Source organism: Rhinolophus hipposideros, assembly GCF_964194185.1.
Source record: "Rhinolophus hipposideros genome assembly, chromosome: 8".
NCBI classification, from domain to species: domain Eukaryota; kingdom Metazoa; phylum Chordata; class Mammalia; order Chiroptera; family Rhinolophidae; genus Rhinolophus; species Rhinolophus hipposideros.
Genome location: NC_138054.1, coordinates 28,373,783 through 28,395,716, shown reverse-complemented (window position 1 = coordinate 28,395,716; position 21,934 = coordinate 28,373,783). Strand labels below are relative to the sequence as shown.

General features: G+C 39.5%; 1 protein-coding gene across 2 annotated transcripts in view; it reads left to right on the top strand.

Annotated features, from left to right (window-relative positions):
* Nucleotides 1-21,934, top strand: part of LRRC8C (leucine rich repeat containing 8 VRAC subunit C) — a 76,903-nt gene that overhangs the window by 42,828 nt on the left and 12,141 nt on the right. For both annotated transcript variants that reach the window (XM_081055012.1, XM_081055011.1), the window contains one exon: nt 36-177. In XM_081055012.1, the coding sequence (XP_080911138.1) occupies nt 40-177 (138 nt within the window). In that variant the 5' untranslated portion in view covers nt 36-39. The remainder of the gene's footprint in view (nt 1-35; nt 178-21,934) is intronic.

Genomic DNA, 21,934 nt, shown 5'->3' with positions numbered 1-21,934 from the left:
ATCAGTTAACTCACGGGTAACCTCTCCTTTCTCAGAACCATGATTCCAGTGACAGAATTCCGGCAGTTCTCTGAGCAGCAGCCTGCCTTCCGGGTGCTGAAGCCATGGTGGGATGTGTTTACCGACTACCTTTCAGTGGCCATGCTGATGATCGGTGTGTTTGGATGTACTTTACAGGTAGGTACTAGACTCCAGTCAGAATGGGAGCCAGAGCAAGACAGCCATTAAAACCTCTTAACAGAGTTGGCTGGGTGATTTTTTAACCAAGTAAATATTAGTTGCTCTTCTCTATTTCTGTATGTTGTTAATAATCATGACAGGGAGCCTGAAACACTGATTTACTGAACTTTCCTAATAAGATGGATTTGGTACTTGTAAGGTTTCACTGAGCACAAACAGCAGTCGACTGGAATCACGTAATATTTGATGTCACTAACATCAAAAGGAGTCCCTTATCTTTCAAAGTTGGCTTCATAGTAAAATGTATCATGTGTATACACGGTGCCATTTATATTGCCAAAATGGAACTTTCTTTTCCTTACCTCTTAAACTAACCCCTAATAAGATTTTCTGGAAGAACATTTTGATGAGATATTATTATTTTACCCATTGTTTAGTTCGGAATTAAAATGGAATCCAAATCAAAATTTATTCTACATAGATGCTATATATTCATATATTAAATCCAGATATTTGTTGTGTATCTACTATGCGCTGGGCACCATACTTTGAGGACATATATGTCTATAAGCAGTTCATTTCTAGGGGAAAAGTAAATGAACCAGCAATCAGAAAAGGTTGGGTTATACTATGACAAAGGCATCCCCCTAAAGCACTAAGGGAGTGCAGGGGGCGGGGACAATTGCTTGGGAACATGATAAAAAGGGATGGTTGTATTAAAATTTGGAGAACCAGCTGAAGTGAGTCAGAGGAAGATAAGGGTGGGGAGAGGTGCCAGTTAGAGGACAGAATGTCTTAGTCATGGACGTGAAAAAGAACATGGCATCTTTGGGAAACTGTCCATAAGGCTGAATCTCATTGTGTCATCAATGTGAGAGTTGAGGCCGTGCCTGTGAATGGAATCACCCAAGGAGAATTTGGCGAGTGAGATGATGTTAGGAATAATATTAAAGAGTAATAAAGGGAAAGGGGGCACTGCTGAAGAAGACTGAAGAGGAGCCGCTGTAAGAACCAGTGGAAACCAGGAGAAAGGAGGGACTCAGAAATCAAAGGCAGGTATGGTTAAGGATGGCAGGCAGTACAACTAACTCATGGACTAAGAAAAGAAAAGTAGCAACTAGGTCATTAGAAGTCTTAGTTTCAGTGGGAAAAGTGAATGGAAGTGAAAGTAGAAGTTTGGGGGGGGTAGATGTAGCTTTCAAGTAAATCAGCTGAGAGGAAGAGGAGCTTGGGAGAGAGAAATAGCTAGAAGTGGTACAGAGTAGAAATAAAGGGTTTTTTACAGTTGATTTTAATAATTAACACAGTGCAGCCTATGTGTCAGGCACTCTTTTGAACACATTACACGTGTTTTAACTCATTTCATTCTCATGGTAAACCTAAGATGGAGATACTATTATTATCCCTAATTACAGATGCGGTGCCTCGGGTGGCAAAGCTCTTATTCAAATCCACACAATTTGGCCCCCAGTTCCCTGTTCTCAATCCCTAACACCATACTGCTTTTTGTTTGTCATATGAAAAAAATTTGTGCTTCCCCATCCCCCACCCTCCCAAAAGGATGCCAATGAAAAACTAGAGTTTGAAAGAGAGAAAGGGCATAAATTCATTTATAGATAAAAGAAATATTGGTTGAAGAACCTACTGTGTGCCAGGCACTGTTCTAGGTACCAAGAATTACTAATGCAGGAGGAAAAAAATAGATAAATGTCCTAGCCTATGGGAAAAACAAGCAAAATAAGGAAAATTTAGTAAATTCTGTATATTAGAAGGTAATAAGACCAATGGAAAAGAAATAAAACATACGAGGATGATCGGAGGTCCCAGCAGCTGAGGTTAGGAGTTGTAATTCTCGAATGAGGAGGCCTGGGATGGCCTCACTGGGAAGGGAACTTTGACCAAGGAATTGAAGGAGGAGCAGGAACAAGCCATGCAGATGTTTGGGGAGGAACCTTCCAGGCAGAGAGAACATAGAGCATTCACAGGACCATTCCCCTTCGGGAGGAAAATTTGATTTTCTGAACTTTCTAGCGCTGTTTCCCTGGAGACCTAATAAAGGTAGAATGTTACAGTGTCACTAGGCAACACAGCTTATGGTATAAATGACTGCTGTCTGGTCAATGCATTTGGACTGGGGAATGATAAATGCCCAGTAGGAAGCCATACTGTGGGGCTTCTGCGATTGTGGTGATACTTGTAACTGAGCATGTGTTACTTCCTTTGACACATAGAAGATGTACCATGTTTCCCCAAAAATAAGACCTAGTCAGACATCAGCTCTAATGCGTCTTTTGGAGCAAAAATTAATATAAGAGCCGGTCTTATTTTACTATAATGTAAGACCAGGTATAATGTAATATAATATAATGTAATGTAATATAATATAATATAATATAATATAGTATAATATAATATAATATAGTAATGTAATATAATATATAATATAATACCAGGCCTTATATTAATTTTTGCTCCAAAAGACACATTAGAGCTGATTGTCTGGCTAGGTCTTATTTTCGGGGAAACACGGTATCCTATTGAGTCACAAGAGATATTGGCTCCTTTGGAGCATAGGGCTCTCAGGCCTAGTAAATGCAGAACTCCCCTACAGTGGCTCTCTTTTTCTTGCACCTGAGACAATCCAGGGAGGAGCGTCTTGGGGGAAGACTAGCTCCTGGGCAATAATGTAGAACACTACACAGACAGTGTGATGATCTCCCCCAAAAGGGGAAAGCCTGCTGCTGCCTTGCTGGCAAGCTGACTCCAGGCCTGTGGCTTTCTAAGTGATTCTGGTGCCAAATGAGGTCTATGATAACGTTGTAAGTCTGAATGTGGAGGTGAACCTAGAAAGACCCCTGGTGATGTTGCAGGCCTAAAGCAGGGGCATCCCTGGCATGTTGAAGGAAAAGCGCGAGTGAGGGGAGGAGTGGAGAAGGAGTCCTGAGAGATGCCACAGGGGGTGGGGCCTTGTAGCCCATTGTAAAGGTTTGGCTTTGCGCTGAGTGAGATGGGACATGTTTGGAGGACTTTGAGGAGAGGGTTGTCATTATGTGACTTAGGTTTTAAGACCACTCTAGCTGCTGAAAGTGCAGTGTAGGAGCAAGGACATAGCAGGGGATTATTTAGAAGGCTAGTGCAACTATCCAGGCAAGTCAGATGGCTTGGACTAGGATGGAAGCAGTGGCTCTGGATATAGTTTGTAGAAAACCACTAAGACTTGTTGAAATATTGAATGTGAGGTATGAGAGAAAAGGAGAAGTCAAGATTGACTCTTTACATTAGGTCTAAGCAACGGGGAAAAGTTTTTGAGCGTGTTAAGTGTGAGATATGTGTTAGGTATCCAAGTAGAGATGTTAAGTAAGCAGTTGAATATAAGACCCAGGAGTTCAGGGAAGTGAAGGATAGTCGTCTTCAGGAAGCAGGAGGTGATGGATCTATGTGGAAGGATTATCCTTGATTTGATGGAGGGAGCATCTTCCACCAACATGAGAATGGTGGCTACAGATGCATTGTATTGGGGGAGGAGGGAAGAGAGAGGCACAGAAAGATGGGAGTGTATGCCTTACGGCTTCTGTGAAGTAGAAAGTGACATGTCTGCTCAGAGTTGTGATGGTAAGAGAGGCAGCAGGATGTGGCAACAAGGAAGGTAGTGGAGTGGGTCCTTGAGGAGAAGGGCAGAGATTTGGAATGGCCAATTTGGGAAATAGTTGAAGGAGGTGACATACCGGGGGTGCCAAAAAATTGTATACACATGACTTGTACTCATCGTTTGTTATCGGTATGTGTTAAGTATTACAATTTTAATACAGTTTTTTTCCTCTTAAAATGTATATACATTTTTTTGGCACCCTCTGTAGATCAGCAGGAAGGCTGTACATCTGCCCTGCTTTATTACGGGGCCATAGCACCCAGCACTACCGCAGGATCTGCTTCACAAACACAGGAATCGTTTCTCTTGTTTACATATTCCATGGCAGGATGAAATGCAGATAAGAGAAACCACACAGAAAATCTTTAAGAACTCGCAGTTAACTTGGAACAAAATGAATGAAAACGAGAGTGTGTACCTATGGAAATATTTATAATGAACGTCATTTAGGAGATGTGTCCTCAGTGAATGCAGGAGGGAATTCAAGCACAATTTAAGGATCTTTTCCTGTACCTCGGTCAGAATCATCTTCCAGGACCACAGCCCCATCGTGTGCCTCTGCTGTACAGCAGCTCTCGGCTCCTCCCACTTAGTACCCCACCCAGCAGCACCACCACCACCACCTCCCACGTTCAGTGCCCGCATCTTTTTATTTTTTATTTTTTTATTTATTTTTTTTATATATATATTTTTTTATTAATTAAATTTATTGGGGTGACAATTGTTAGTAAATTTACATCGATTTCAGGTGTACAATTCTGTATTACATCGTCTATAAATCCCATTGTGTGTTCACCACCCAGAGTCAGTTCTCCTTCCATCACCATACATTTGATCCCCTTTATCCTCATCACCCACCCCCCACCCCCTTACCCTCTGGTAACCACTAAATTATTGTCTGTGTCTATGAGTTTTTCTTTCTCATTTGTTTGTCTTGTTCTTTTTGGTTTATATACCACATATCAGTGAAATCATAGTGTTCTCTGCTTTTTCTGTCTGACTTATTTCACTTAGCATTATACTCTCAAGATCCATCCATGTTGTCACAAATGCTCCTATATCATCTTTCCTTAACGCCGAATAGTATTCCATTGTGTATATGTACCACAACTTCTTTATCCATTCATCTATCAAAGGACATTTTGGTTGTTTCCATGTCTTGGCCACCGTAAACAAAGCTGCAATGAACATTGGCGTACACGTGTCTCTATAGAGAAATGCTTTTATATTTGATAGGTGACCTAACCCGGTCCCTTCACACAGAGACCTATTTTCTCCCTGCAGCCTTTAAAAAGAAAATGGATGCCAGTTGACTTGGTACAGGAAGTGTAGTCTGAGATGTCAAGATTCTAAAAAGAGTGAGATGCCCCAAAGGAATATTGCTTCAGGATCTGAAGGCTACCAGGCTCAGAATTCATATGGGATGGACCATTTAATTCTGCAAATGACTCTGAGTACCAGTGACATATCAGGCATTGTGTGGGGTGCTGGCCACTGAATGAGAAATACAGTACAGCCCCTGCCATCAGCTTGCGAATAGTCTAAAGACTGTAGAAATGCATAAGCAATGCCATTCAATGTAAGCGCCTTAATGGTGGTAGGCTTCAAGGGCATTAAATATGATGTTATCATCTCAGCTACTGGAAGTTCGGGGCTTGAGGCTGTAAAAATTGAGCTAAGTCTCAAAGAATAAGTATACAAAATCAAAATACATATTTTTAAAAGAGAAATGGAAAAAAATCAGTGTAAACAGATGTAGTATGATCATGTCGCAAAGCCCTCATTGATTGACACAGACGGCATTTTAGGGGGCATCCTGCAATGGATGGGACATTTCCACACACGACAAAAATTGTCCTATCCAGAAAGCTAATAATAGCATTTCCATTGAGTGGCACTGGTAATGGAACCTGTGCTAGAATCTGTATTTACTTTAGCTCCCATAACTAACCTGTGGAGATAGGTTAGTCCCATTTTTCAGATGAGAAGTCTGAAGAATAGCAGGTTCAGTGACTTGTCTGAAAGTCAAGAGGGAGGCCACAAAGGTTCAAGTCTCAGGTTGATTTCTCCAGCATGTCTTTCGCCCCTCTGCACACTGCTATGGAATATTATGAACCATTACAGTTGCACAAATTATGTGGCCATCTGGTGGCTTCTAAAACAGGATTTTAAGTATAAAAACAAACACAAAGTGACTAAAAGGGAAAATAGAAAGTTAAAAGAGTGAATTTTCTTATTTACAGTTAAATTTTTTGAAAGATTATTCACTACGTACCTGCTATTAAAAAAAAGAATAACTTTCAACCTATAGTAAACATTAAAGAAACAGGAAATAAAATACGATGTACATTACTAAAGAAAGTAAAACCACCCAACATCCATGTAACGAAAGTAATGTTCCTTAGGGGGAGGATTGAAGTTCTTATCTTAACTCTGCTATGATAATCCTCTGAAATTGACTCAATCGACTGATAACTTCGTAAACAAAGGTTCTCTGTGAAGCTCAAGTTCCTTTTCCATTTCCAAGGTGATATAACAATGGTTAATATATGTTTTCATGCCTTGAATTTCCCTTTGTAAAATGAAAATGCATTCTCTCTGCTCTTATTCACAAAAAGAGTTAACTCTTAGGGTTCAAAAACAGAACAAAGCAAAATCTAAAAGGGTGAGAAGCTCACTCATTGGTGATAAAAATGATAATCCCGTAGCTTTTTGACTGTTTTGTAAGTCACTTCTTTTCATGGCAAATAATAGTTATGTTTGCTCCTAAAATATTGTGTTCATGCAGGTTTAACACTACGTAGCTTTGAAAATACTGGGGGAAAGTGGAAGTTATTATCTAGTAATAGAGTGTTGATTCTTTTTTGTGCTGATGTAAAAGAATTAGTCAGTGCTCTTATCTGACTCCTCTGGCAAATATTGTTCATTTCTAAGCAAGTAGCTATTTTCAAGGCTTCCACAGAATAACAGCATGCATAAAGAACATTCTTTAGATTACATCAGCCCACATAAAAAACAAATATAAACTCATTGTAAACCAGGAGAGTGTATGTAGTATCCTATTCCTGTACAGTCATACACCCTCAAGGACCAATAGTGTAAACATCCAACTCTGCGCTATAAAAAAAACTCTATTCAAAAGCTCAACACACTCAATAAAATAGACCAAATCCTGAAAGGTCAGCATGTTGCTTCCTGGAAAAATAAGATTGCTTTAGATCTCTGCTCAGTGACTCCAGGTTATCCTATAATGGCCAAATCCAAAACAGCCCACAGGCAGGCGGCTACCAAATATAGAGTTAGCAGTTTAAAAACCAGAAACAGGAACTGGAAGATACAAGCCCCCTGGAAGCCCTGAGGGACTGCTCAGTGACTGTTGGGCAGGAAAAACATTTCCTGCGTTCTGAATTAAGGAAGGGGGAAAGGGGGGGGAGCCAAGAGAGTGATTTCAATGGCTTGAAACCACCTACAAAAAAATTCTTGCAAACTTAACCTAATCCCCAGGAACAAAGTGGCCAGCAGGGTCACAGTGGAGAAGAGTTTGGGACATCAGAGCTTGTTGGTTGGAGTTGATCACCACTTTGATTTTTGGTACATACTGAAGTTAACTTCTGCTTCTCTGGTTTAGAACCATCAGTGTCTACTCCATGGCAAATGGCCTTCTGGTGGTAAATATTAGACTCCAGGGTAATTTCAGAGTTCATTTTTGATCATGTGTCCTGAATTCTCGCTTCTGTCTCCCTCTTCCATGTTGTCCCACGCTATCTGGACTTCTAGTAGATGTTTTTCTTTTGCTAAATGTGGATTTATAGATAGAGGCTCAGAAATTCTTACTTAGATTAGCCTGTTGTTTAAGAATACTGATGAAGTAGCAGATAGCACTGATGGTAGGCTTAAAATGAAGACTTCATCTATGTTTTATCAAGTTTCTATGTACATACCTGTCACCATTCTACTTGGATCTTTGGGGAATATAAAACAAAAGTCAATTAATGGTGAAAATAATATTAAAGAACAGCCTTCCTCATCTCTGTAGGAATAATGGTGGATGCTATAGGGAAAAAACACTATTTCAAAATCCCTGTTACATCTAGTAACAAAAAAACATGCCTTCGTTAGGACTTCCTTGTTATGGTGGTTTATTCAAACTGATACTTTTATCTTCCCTAGAACTTACTTCTTGTCATCTATCACCATGACAATTTAATGTGCAGTGAATCCCTGGCCACAAAAATATGAGTGCCTTTCACCTCACCCTCTGGCTTTAGCACAGGGCGTGAATCTAAATGCTTTTCTTAGCTCGACTAATACTATGCTGCCCAATGCCAGTCAGCGAATAAGGAGAATTTCCTTTTATCTCACTGTTATGGATTTTTATGCTCATGTTGCCTATTGATTGTTTAGTAATACATCTTCTTCCTCAAATAACAAAGCACTGACAGAGTACTGGGTTTTTGTTTTGTTTGTTTCTTTTCCTGTAAGAAGCAAAATGAGATTCACCATATATTTAGTCTCCGTTATTGATCCTGGGACGCAAATCACCAAAACCTGTATTTAACGGTCTCTTTTAAGTAGGTTTGCTACGATACAGAGGAGATGATCTTGTATTTCTAATCATGGCCCTGAACTTGGAGGTCTTCCCCAGTCCTCTAATCTAACCAGGCAAACACTCACTCTTCCTCTTCTGCCCTCACTTGGTTCCTCTTGAAGTCTTCTCTTTCCCGTTTCACTGAGAACACTGGCAGCATCTAAATTCTCTCAACCACACCAAAACCATCCAAGTCAGATATAAGTGCTTTGAGAAAAATAAAGCAATGTAAGGAGAGAGCACGAGGGAGGTCCTACTTTATATAAATAAGGTGGTCAAAGAAGTTCTCTCTGGAAAGGTGACATTTGAACAGAACTAAAGGAACTGAAAGAGGGAGGTATGTAGGTATACTGGAGAAAGAACATTCCAGGCAAAGGAAACGAAGAGGCCAGTGTGGCCAGTACAGAAGGAGCATAGGCGAGAGTAGCCCCTTTCAGTCTTCTCTTGCCTGGATCTACTTTGTAGGGTTTGCCATCAATATTGACCGAAATTGAGCACAAATACCGGGTGTTTTAGATTTACGCTTCCAGCTGAAAATCTGACTTGTCAGAGGTCGGATAAAGAATTTAATCCCACAGTGTTTGGAACCTGGGATCTTATGAACCTCCAAAGCAATTAGTATTTACCTCTTGGTTGACGCGTTTTTAGCTGCAGACTGGCAGAAAGTGGTAAGCGCACGTCTCATTGCCCTTACAGGACGTCAAGCTGCTAAAGGCAGGATTTGTGTCTCATTCATCTTTGTGCCCACCTGCTTGTTTTAGACCTAACACAAGAAATGTGTTGAGTGAACGCATTAACGTGCTTAGGCACCTCTAAGAATTCATTGTCTTAATAATAAACATAATTATATGAGCATGCAATTTAAAACTGTATCGTAAAACCGATGGAGGAAAGCTCTGCGTGGAGTAATTAATGAGGAGGTGATAAAAACCAGATCTCCTCACAAAAGTCTGAAGAGCAGCCAGTAGCATATGCTCTTTCTTTAGCAGAATCAGAGAGTAACCACAGGCCTTCTGCAGGTTATCATTCTGAGAATAATTAGCATAAATCCAGTGCCAAAGCAATGAGACAGAGCCTTATGTTTGAGCAGTAAACTTGGGAGAAAAGTGCTTTGAAAATGTACTGCAATAGTATGCTAATAAGAGATCAACAAATCCTGATTTGAACATGGTGATGGGCATGGTTATGTCGGAAAATTAACTATAGCTGTAATTTGTGTAGAAAAAGAAATCATGCTGTTACGGCAAAGAAACGTAAGAAACTATAGAAATTGAGGCACCTTGGTAAGAACATGTTACAGTTTTTTGAGTGAGACCAATGGAGTATATTTTACAGAAGTAAATATTAGTTATGTTTTTGCCGTATGTGGTTGTTTTTTAATGAAATTTTAGTGGAATGCTATGGTGAAAACCAGGTTTTCCTTATCCAGATGATGGCCCATTTATACAGTTGTTGTGTGGAGAAGTACGTTGCCAGCATCCCAAAGTAAACCACATTACTGGTGGTGATTAAGTTCTATTACTTAAGGTTAGTGTTAGTATTAGTACTTATCCTTGTACCCATGGATCGGATTTTCTGAGCTGCCCTGAGAGTCTGAAAACCTCCTTATTATTTTGTGGGAGAATGGTTCCTTCATTCCAGACAATGAATTTTCAAATGAACTTTTGAGGACTTGCTTACCTTCATTAACTAGTATACTTTAGTCTTTCAGGGATTTTTAAAAATTCATTGAATTTCAGTTTTCTTGAATAATGTTGATATTTTCGTGATATTGATTTATTCTAATCTATGATGGTTGTAGTCCTGCACTAGTAAAATTCTTTAAAAATACAAAAATAACAGAATTTCAAAAGTGGGAGAGAATTTAGAGTGACTATGTTCCATTCGATATAAAAATCTCTTATAGCATTCTTGACTGATTAATATCTAGCTTCTGTTTGTGTATATCCGAGATAGGGAGAAGTGTTCTGTTTAACTGCAAATAAATTGGTGCATATTTATTGAATGTTGACTAGGTTCCTAGCACTGTGTTAAGTCTTATGGGGAATACAAAGTAATTTAAGTTCCATCTGTGCTCCGAAGAAACTTAAGAAATAGTTGGAGAGGAAAAATAACACATTCATTCATTCATTGTACCCATTTATTCCGTATGCTATGTTATAGGCACTCTGCTGTTCTGACAACACAAACTGGCTTTTGGTCTTGAAGATGTTTAAACTGTAGACAGACATTCATATATATTCTTCTAAAACGTAAGATAATTGCTGCAGTGTGTGTGTGTGTATGTATGTGTGTGTGTGTGTGTGTGTTTGTGTGTGTGTGGTGTCATACTGCAATGACCAGATATTTCAATGGCTAAAAAAGAGGAAAAACAGTTAAGTCCACTTGGGGAAATCAAGTTTCTTCATATCCTATATAGAATGGTTTAAATTATATTCCTGAAAAAAAACGTTATGGTGTGTTATAAAGGTAAGACTTGTGAGGCAGTGTAAAATGTAATAAATGTCCATTTGGAAGCTTCTAGCAAATAAAGGCTTTCAGCTTTTTTGATGTAACAGCACTTCCTCTTTCTAAGAATAAAGGAATAAAGGCTTTTAAATGTACATAGTGACTTTTCATCATGTAATAGCAAACTCAAAACATTAACTTTCCTAAAAAGTAAACTGTACTAACTGGCAATGTTATAAATTGAGTTGACATCTCCCTACTTTAGGTATATTAGTCCTTCAAAGCTGGTGTGAGATTCTTTGCACTGATACCTAAAGCTAAGGCCATGTAACCTGAAGTTCAAATGTGTTACCTTATGTTTTAGAATGTTGATGTTGACTATTAAAAGGTAGATGTCAGATATTGGGCTTAGAAAATGCTTAATGCATGACAAGAAACCTTTGTAGAAATTTTCCCTTCTGGAAAATTTCCAAAGGGACTTCCAAAAGTCCCTTCATGCACTTTTGTGCATGAATGTATTGATTAGTCACTTAATTTTATATCTTCAGAAATTCTGCACTATCAGCCACAAATCTTTTGTCTAACAAGCAGGCCATCAAGTACATCATCATTTTACCTTGTAAGAGATCTCATATGACCACTGGAAATGCAAAACCTGGGTTGATTTTTATAATTTCAGCTAGGTCAAATAAATTTAAAGAGAAAAGTTAAATCTTTCCCCAAAACTTCAAAGCGAGAATATGGACTCTCTCATATGATTGTAGGTAAAACACATGGATGTTTCCTGAGCCTCAGTTTGATTAAATGAGCAGGATAGGCGTCATTTCCATTTCACAGATTTATTGTGGGGGAAAAAATGGTCCCCCGAAAATGGTGACAGAATATCTCTTTAAGTATAGATACAGACTTCAAATGCCTTGTCTTCATTTGGGGCATTTCCAATATAGTCATCAGTGTGATTAGTTGCATCTCGGCAAACAGATGGAAGGAGGTCTAAGATGAAGGACCAATGCCCCAATTCTTCCTTCCCATAGCTGTCTGCCTCTTTATCCCAGTTGTCTCTGCAGAACCTGCACAGACAGAGGACAAGGTCAGGCAAAAGAACATTGAGTGAAAGCTAAGCTCTGGCCCCAAACCAAACCTCACTATCAATCTCCTGGTGAGCTAGGCCAGACCTCAGATAAGTCACCAATCTTCCTTTTTGGAAGCAATTTGCTAAGCATTGAAGACCTGTGTGACCTGGACCAGAAGGGGGTGGAGGGACAGCACACGAAGTCTTTATCCTCTTCCCCTGCACTTGAATCTATGCCTGCCCAGAACAAGAAAAGGAGCACGCAGACATGAAGAGTCAGAGGGAGGAGAGGAAAGGGAAGGGGAAGAGGGGAGGAGATGATTGATTCTCCCTAAAGCCAAGGGAGAGTTTGTCTGAGCTGTCCTCCTCAGGCCTTCCTAGTATATGATCCACTTCCAACTAGCTTCAGACCCACATCGCATCAGTTTCAAGGAAGAAACCTTTGAAGTGATGACTCCCAGGAGAAGTTCTAAAAAGAGTCCAAAGGACTAATCCCAAGGGAGAACCCCTACCACTTGAACTCAGAGCCTTAACCCCTATGAACACCAAGTTCAATACTTTCCCCGTGATGTTACCATCTCTACTAGCCCTCTTTCTACTAGAAAGAAGTAAGGAGGAGCAAGAAAGAGTGTGGAGTTCTACCCAGAGATGATCCATCTAGATGAGTCAGAGAAAAGGAAAAATCTGTAACTGAAATTCACCCTATATGGTAAAAGATCTATTTGCCTGGAATGTGTGGAACTTTTCTTATCCAAATTAATGGTATTTCTGGGTTCCAGATAGCTTAATATCCAAAAAGCGTATGACTGAAAAAATTAATTGTCCTGACATCCATCCAGCACATCTAAATGACTAAGAATTGCCATGACTCTTGCCTTACCTGCAAACCTTCTATGATGTCACAACAAAGTACAGTTACTCTCTCTCTTAAAGGGTACCATCTATTTTTCACGTAGATTGGGCCCCAGCCTGGCAGTTGACATAATTCATTGCTGAGTACTATAGCAAACTGTTTTTTTATTATTATAGTAAATTTCTAAAATAAATGATCAGTGTTAACAATACCACTTACTACAGTTTTTCTGTTTGTTTGTTTGTTTGTTTGGATGCTGCCAGTGTTTAGAATTCTGTATCTTTGTGCTGTGTGTGCATTTTGTGTGGATAGTCCAGACGATTTATGTTTGTGTTCTCTTTGGGCTCCTCCAATTTCTTTCATCTTACTCCTGCTCACAGATCTACCAGTGAATTGCAGGATGTCCAGAGATAACTCAGTTGAGTACAGAAATAAGAGTTCAGTTTCTGGGGATTGCTTCAAAAAGAGCTTTTCCTTCATTATTTCAAGAGCATTATTATAAATACTTCAAATTTTCAAACAACTGTAACAAATTGTTTCTCTTATGAATCATAAACTGTGTACTCCTAATGTTTATCCATAGTTTTTAATAAATCCACCAAATTTTCTCACAGGGATTTGACTTTGAAATAGATGCTTTCCACTTAAATTGCCATAGGTCAAATAATTCACTAGTCCACTTGGTTTATGGAAGCATGCCATGAAGCAAAATGAAAACAGTTTGAATCTCATTCACTTTCTCATTTTTTTGGGTCTAATTCCTTTTGTGTCCTGGAGCAGTTTTCCTCAAGAAGGGGAAGAAAATACAATGTAGATACAACTATGATACAGGAAATGAAAGCATCCTTGATAGTTAGAAAGTCTCAGGCTCACCAAAGGTGACAAGACTTAACACTCATAGTATGTGTAATGATCCTTACCCATGGAAAATTAGTGTCTATGTTACAGTGGTAGTAGAATTGCCTTTACTCAGTGATATCAAAATGTAGACATGATCCTAATGTAAATGTGATGGTTTCTGTCTTATTTAGGAGTAAATGGATAGCGCTTCCCAAATCTGGCACTCTTTGTGTATCTTAAATGAGTCAGCACTTAGCTCTGTCTTTAGGAATCACTGGGCTGACATCATTTGGCAGTTTGGAGGATGTGGGAAATGAATTGTTTCATCTTAAAGGAAAATAACTAGAAGACAAATTCCAGATGTTCACTGGCATCTGATTTTATAAATGTGTTCACTTGCTATTGTTGTGGTTTGTTTTCCTTTGGGTGGTGGAGGCACAGTATTTATTCATCTCATATTTACTGCATACGTACTTTGCACCATGCAATGTCAACAAGGATGGAGACTACCTTTAAGGAGCTTCCTGGTCTAGGAGGTAAAATGATAAGAAAATAGACAATTATACTATGTTTTCTTAGGTGCTAAGATAAAGAGAATCAGGACTTCGAAAACTGCTCCAGTTCTGTTTAAGTACATATTCTTGTTCTGTATAATAATAAGTTGGGAAATATGCTGTACGTTTTTCAATGTTTAATTCCTCTATCAGAATGGCATTTAATGTTCCTCAGGCATAGACATTTCTGATGATGCTTGACTCGAGGAGATTTTCTTGATTCTGGTTTTTAATCATGTACAGACGTACCCTATAGCTAGTGTACTAATGTTATACCTTACCACCAAGAGAATTCATAACTTCAAAAAGTCAAGTTTTAATCAGTTCATCCTGCCAGTTCCTTGGCCATCAATTCCATTCCTCAGAGGTGCCAGGGTATGATTTTTTCTTCTTCTCCTTTTCCTGTTGCTATGAGCAACGAATGAGCAACCAATAAAAACAGACTTTTTACCCAGGCCTTGGATTTATAAATACTTTCAAAGTTGGCAATTACTTTAGACCGAATTTCTCTCTCTCTCTCTCTCTCTCTCTCTCTCTCTCTCTCTCTCTCTCTCTCTACTATCTAGGTATAAACTTCCTCCATACAGTGTGTTACTTCCTGTCCATCTTTAAGTTTCAGACATCATTAAAAAGAAGGAAGATGCCCTGAGCACAGCAGGCAGGAAATGACGATGCCACACCCTTGCAGTTATGCTTTTCCATTGCCTCTGGAGACAAGGACCTGGTTTGTGCTGAAGAGAGTTATACTGTGTTGTGGTGTTCATGAATGTCTATTTGCATGCTCCAGTGGTGATTGCCCCCAAATACAAAAGTATTGGAGAATAGTAAGACATGACTAAGACATTTGCTGAAAATGAAAGCATTTAGATGTTCACCCCTTTGCAACCATCTTCTCTGCCTTTCAGTTCCTGGTCTTTCTCACCATTATTATTATTATTATTTTTTGTATTTCAAATATTTTCAGTACACAGTTAGCCTTGAAACAAAATCTGCGTTTTCAGAATGAATCCTATCACTGACGAGGATAAATCTTACATCTCTTGAGCATAGGTGCTTTCCTTATTTCCCAGCACGTTGCTTCTGGGAGAATATGATTAATAAAGTTTGTACATTAACTGATAACTTAGTGACTTGAAAGTTAATTCCCTTCCTTTGTATCTCCATCTCTTTTCCCAGGAAACATGGGTCTACCTCAGGGAGAAGGAGTGACAGTTCACATTTTTAATCTTTTTCTTTGCTCTTCCAAAATGCAGCCCTTTGTTCCTTTCTCCAGAACCCACAAGGTTCTGACCTTACATTTCCCCAATGAACTGTCCAAGTCAAGTAGCTTCAAGGCCCAAATGAAGTTGTTCCTACTGCATGAAGCCTTCTCTGCTCACTCCAAGCCCGAGCTCTCATTGTACTTATCAGACCATTCACTGGTGCAAACACTGCGTTGTTAGCACTCCTGTTTGACTTTTAACATGTCTATTTATGTCTCTCCACCAAGATTCTAAGTGCTTTTAGAGCAGTGAGCAATTGGTTACGCCTCCTTGGTTTTCCTATGATGCTTCGCATATAATAGATATTCAGTAAGTTTTAAGTGATAAAGGGTAGTCTGTCCCTAGTATTGATGAACAAACCCTAGGGAGTATGTCTTTGGAATCTATTTCTTGCTAGATCATTCTTAGGTCAGCAGAAATAACTTGTTCTGTTCTATGAGGTTGGGGACAAATCTGGATTATCAGCTTCAGGATAGAACCCTTTGGAACAATCTGTATTGGAATCTGTGGGGTGGAGGGAAGCTAAAGGATGAAGTTAATCACTTTTGTATTGGCCTACATGCCTTTTTATGGTTCCGATCTACCTGTTTTAATCAAACTTGCCATACCCAAGTGAAAGCATGATCTGAAGAATAAGCCACACTCTAAGGAATACCACTGGATCACAAGTTAACGTATTGGAATGGTATCAGCTGTTTTATCATACACAGCCAATTTTCTCACTTCATTCAATGATAATATAGTCATAATTATGATTTAAAGGCTAAACTGGAGAAATAATTTTGGGGTTATAGTTCATAGAAAAAGAACAATGGACTTAATTGCTGAGGTTGTAGGAAAATAAGTATTATCCTACGCTGTTAGAGGGAGATGTGTAAGCTCCCTTCGCCTGTTTTTGGTGGGGAGTGGAATTTGGCATTACAAGTTTACCTTGTTTGGGTCACTACCCAAGGAATGCTGATTCCTCATAATGTTTGTCTTGAGACTAATTTTTGTATTAAAACCCACACATGCACACTCTCTTGGAAAAGATAGTAAAGCAAGTGTTACACTTCAAAATACTCCCTCTGTTCAACGGATACAGCCATGATAGATAAAGTATAAAAAGAGATAAAAATGTGTACATGGGCTCAAAAACAAGATACAGATTTCTCTAGAGCACAAATGAAATACTGAGTGAGGCTTAGCAACTGCTGGGCTTTCATCCAAAAGTAGGCAGTAGCAGCCAGGAGCTCAGCTCCTGCCAGTAAAGTGAACTAAAAATGCACTGGGCAAGATAAGGGACTGGAGCCTGGTCACTGTTCGAAGCCAGAGGCCCCCACTCCCCAAAGGAAGCTGCAAAGAATGGTGATTACCTTTATACTGGATCTGTCGCCTCAGAGGAAACTGCATCTGGAGTGCCTCCCAACCAAGAACTGAGTCACCTGCCTACTGTCTCCCTGACGGGATCTGTGAGATTCTGACATTATGGTGGAACATCAGAATACTATGATAAAACATAATGGTGGACTGGGGGGCTGAAGGTTGGGTGCTGGAAACCACAAAAGAGTGTGTGAGAGATGGTGGAAAATCTCAGAACAAGCCTAACACCCAGAACACGTGAAGAAAATTATGCTAAGAAAAGCTGTCAACAAAACTAGCAGTTGAAACGATTCACTTGAGATGAAAGTAAGTTTTGAAATGAACAAGTTAAAATAAATATATATAGAATGGTCAAAGAGATAAAGACATTTTAAAAGTAGGTAGATATGACATAAGAGCAAATGGTTATAAAAAATTCAGAAATCTTGGAAATAAAAAAGTCACTGAATATAAAAATATCAACAGGTAAGAATAACTAGACTGCATTCAGTTGCAGAAAGAACTAATAAATTAGATAAGAGTTCGGAGCTTACTTAGAGCTCAGCAGAAAGACAGGGATTTTAAAGGATACACACACTCAACACCCATGGAAGACTGAATGAAAAGCTGTAACATACGTTTAATAGGAACTGCAGAGCAAAGTGGAAGAAATGGTGGAGCAAGTTTTGAAGCAATATTTACAAGGATTCTTCTAAAATTTTCCAAAGTTGTATACTTACTATAGATATTGAGCAGGATTAGTCCACATACATTCAAAATAAAGTGAAACTGTAGATCTGGGATTAAAGGTAAAATCTTAAAAGCTACCATAGAGAAAGATAGATTGTCCACTAAAGAAGAAACTCAAGAGAAATCCAAGATGGTGGAGTAGATAAATACTGTGCCTGCTTCCTCCTGTGAACGCATTAAATATACAACTAAATTATAGAACAGTCAACCTGGAGAACCATCTGAAGTCTGGCTTTTGTTTATAACTAAGGATGAAAAGAAGTCACCTCGAGACTGGTAGGAGGGGTAGAGACGAGAAGTGGGCAGGCCCCAAACCTCCATGTCACAGTTGAGACCCGGCCACAGAGGTTCTCCCCAGAGAAGCAAGAGACATCAGCCCCACACCCGCCTCCCCAGCCCAGAGTACTGGCGCCAGGAAGAGGAGCCTCCACAATATCTGGCTGCGAAAAACAGTGGGGATTCCGACCATCTGGTGGGACGGAAGACTGCGGGAAACCCAAACATCCTCTTAAACTGCCTGTTTACAGACTCTCACTTCCAGGCACTCACCTTGGGCTCCAGCAAAGGGACAGTAACTCTGGGGACATCGGAGGCATACAAGGGGCAGACTGAGGTGTGTGGCTTCCAGATGAGGGCTGGAGGATGGTGGCCATTTTCCTGGTGTGTGGTCATTCTCCCTTGCAGCTGGCAGGCATGTGCCATCTTTCCTGTGTTGAGCTGGTTCCCTCTGGCCAAATCTGAATCTGATTGACCTGGTGAGCTTTACTGTTCCACCGTGCTGACTCACTGAGACCCCACCCAACCCAATTTGCCCAACACCTGAGACATTTTCTCCAAGAGCAGCCAGCCCCGCTTGCCCTGCACTCTTTCTTGAAAAAAACTGTCAGAGTCTGCAGGACCCAGGCACGCAGCAGCTGGCCTTGGTGTGCTCTACAACTTTTGCTGAGTAGTTCCAGGCTCATCAATGGCACAAAACCAGAGTCTACATTAACCTGTTGACCACAATTCTTCCCACTCTAGTGACACCTGAGACCCTTCCTCATCTAAGTCATGTACTGCATGAGGCTTTATCAGGGGCTGAACCTTAAGGGAAAGGGCAGGTGGCAGCAGGCCTCAGGGTATCCTGCTTTTTGTAGTGCTACCACAGGCCCGGTACTGGTGGAAACCATCCTCAGTTCGCAGTGTGGCCTCTCCCACATGCCTCCAGGGTTAGCACAGGCAGAAAACAACTTTGGATCACTTTGTAGTTCCTACCAGATAGTCCCTGGCCAGTCACAGACAGTGGGTGACCTGGGCCTGCACTGGTCACCAGAACGAACATACTTGGAGGTTGGCTTCAGATCACAGCAGAATACTACCCAATTAGGCCCACAAATGGCATACTCAAAGGGTGGTCTCAATAGTCACAAGAGCCCACTGGGGTGAATCCCATTCACTGGGGCAAGCCCCACACACAGCATCCTGTAACCTGTGGACATGGTCAAACCCCACAGCCAAACAGCCTGAGAGGGTCAGTCCTATTCACTGACGTACAAGTAGCAATCAAGGCTCAACTATAATAGGAGGGCACACACAACTCACACAGGGGACACTCTTAGAGTACCTAAAGCAAGTGACCAGGGAGACTGCCAGGGCACCTATTACATAAGGCCACCCAGCCAAGACTGGGAGACATAGCAGATCTACCTAATATATAGAAACAAACAGAGAGGCAGCCAAAATGAGGAACCAAAGAAATACATCTCAAATGAAAGAACAGGAGAAAACTCCAGAAACAGAACAAAACAAAATGGAGGCAAGCAGCCAACCATATACAGAGTTCAAAACAATGGCTATAATAGTGCTCAAGGAACTTAGTGAGAACTTCAACAAAGAGATAGCAAGAATAAAAAAGGACATAGAAACCATGAAAAAGAACCAGTCAGAAGTGAAGAATAGGATAACTGAAATGAAGAATGCATTAGAAGGAATCACCTGCTGATTAGATGAAGCAGAGGATCAAATCAATGATTTGGAAGACAAGGTAAGAAAAAACACCCAATTGCAACAGCAAAAAGAAAAAAGAATCCAAAAACTGAGGTCAGATTCATAAGAGATCTCTGGGACAGCATGAAGCATAACAATACTTGCATCATAGGGGTATCAGAGGAGAAGAGAGAAAGCAAGGGATTGAGAACCTATTTGAAGAAATAAAAACTGAAAACTTTCCTAGCCTGGTGAAGGAAATAGACATACAAGTCCAGGAAGCAGCAGAGAGTCCCAAACAAATGAACCAAAACAGGCCTATGCCAAGACACATTATAATTAGAATGGCCAAGGTTAAAGACATCCTAAAAGCAGCAAAAGAAAGGTTACTAGTAATCAGAAACGAATGGAATAATAAAGTGCTGAAGGGAATTTTATAACTTTCTAAACTATTACTATTCAAGACAAACTATTACTATTCAAGACAACTCAGTATAAACATGTTCAAACATACCGGTATATGAGTTTTCTATCCACAGACCCTTATTAATTAAAAGAATAGTTAAGGAATATACTTCAACCAAAAGGAAAATGAGCCCAGGAAGAACATACAGGATCTAAGAAAACTGCTGAGCACATGATTTAATAAATATATAAACACAATCACATATAGATTATCCAAAAAAAAAATGGGTGTTTCAAAAGAAAGCTAAAACAAACTCTGGGAACAACACAATAGGATAGTTCAGTGGGTACTTAAAACATAGGAGGTAGGGATACTGAAAATCTCAAAGTGCGTATGTTTTAAGAAATTATAGATAACCTCTATTATAGAAATACAGTTTACACCTTCCTAACGAGCTGAGTGGGATGGGAAATAGAAAATATGGAAAATATTATCAATACAACAGGAGGCAGGAAAAGAGAAGGAAAGATATTTATAAAAATGAAAAATACGGAAATAAAGTTAAATATTAATAAATATTTAAATATGAGTGGGCAAAATAATGTGATGGATTAAATCCATTTGTGAAAAGAGGTGATTTGTTTTTGTTTTTGTTTTTGAACCCATACAACAGACACCTCAGAGATTAAACATGATACGAAAAACCAGAGAAAAGCTGTTGGAGCCCTGTTGGTATCCCAGGGCATTTAGCCCTCCATCTTCAAGAATGCGCTCTTTATCGAAACAAGATACATATTTGAGTTTTAAGACATATGTAAATTCTGGTAACCACCATCATCACATCATACAGAAGAATCTCAACACCCCGAGGAATTCCCTGGTCTTGAGCCTGTGCAGTGCACCTCTGTGAACTGCTGATCTGTTCTCTGTTCTATTTTACGGAATGCCATGTAAAATTGGACAGCATGTAACTTTTTGAGACTGGCACTGGTTTTAATAGAGAAAATGCCTAAATGCACATCACCATGGGAATGTGATTAATTATAGCACGTCCACACTGTGTAATTCTGTGGTCCTTAGAATACAGTAGATCCCTATGTGCCAGTATGTTAGGGTCTCCGAGACATACTATGAAAATGAAAATATCAAGGTGAAGGAACAGTACACATAGTAAGGTTTCATGTGTTTATATGTCATATATACTATGTAAATGTACAGATACATATCTGGAAGTGATACTCCAGACTCATTAGAACTTACTGAGGAATGGCATGGGAATCAGGAAAGATTAAGGGAGGACTCTACCTTCTGTGTTAAAAAGTGTTTTTTAAGAAAAATAGATTTATGATAGCAAAAAACTAAAATATTTAGGCATAGCTTAACAATAAATGTTCAACACCTGTGTGAGGAAAGCTATAAAACACAAAATTAGAAACATTGTGGAGAGGAAGAATCAACACCATAAAGATGTCAGTTCTTTGTATTGATTTATAAATGTGTAATCCCAATAAAAGTACCACCAAGGTTTGTTTTCTTTCAAGATATGTTGATTATAAAGTTCACTGTGAAAGACAAGTCTGAATTTGAGCATTTGTCACACTAATTACCGATGTAATTGTCTTTTCCCGTGCTTGACCTTGAAGGGCTTATCTTGGTATCCCTAACGTAATAGATGACCTATGGTAGATCCTCCAAAATGGTTGACTCCCCCTGAGACTCAGCACTTACATTCTACATGTCCTACCCCACCCGCATCCATGTCATTTATATCCCTGGCATGTAATAGGTAAGCTGGCCCTTACTTGTGTCATTCTTTCTTTGTTATTTCAAGCAGTTTTTCTGAAGCTGAGTGGTTTGGTTTTGTTCTTGTTTTGTTTTACTTTAACCTCAGCTCTCTGGTGTCTCATTCAAGCAAATACCGCAGTGCTTTTCTGGAAACTGCCTAAGTTAAGTAGATATTATTTTTACATTGTAATAATGGGTATTATGATTCTAACAAATGACTGAAAATCAAGTAACCATCATC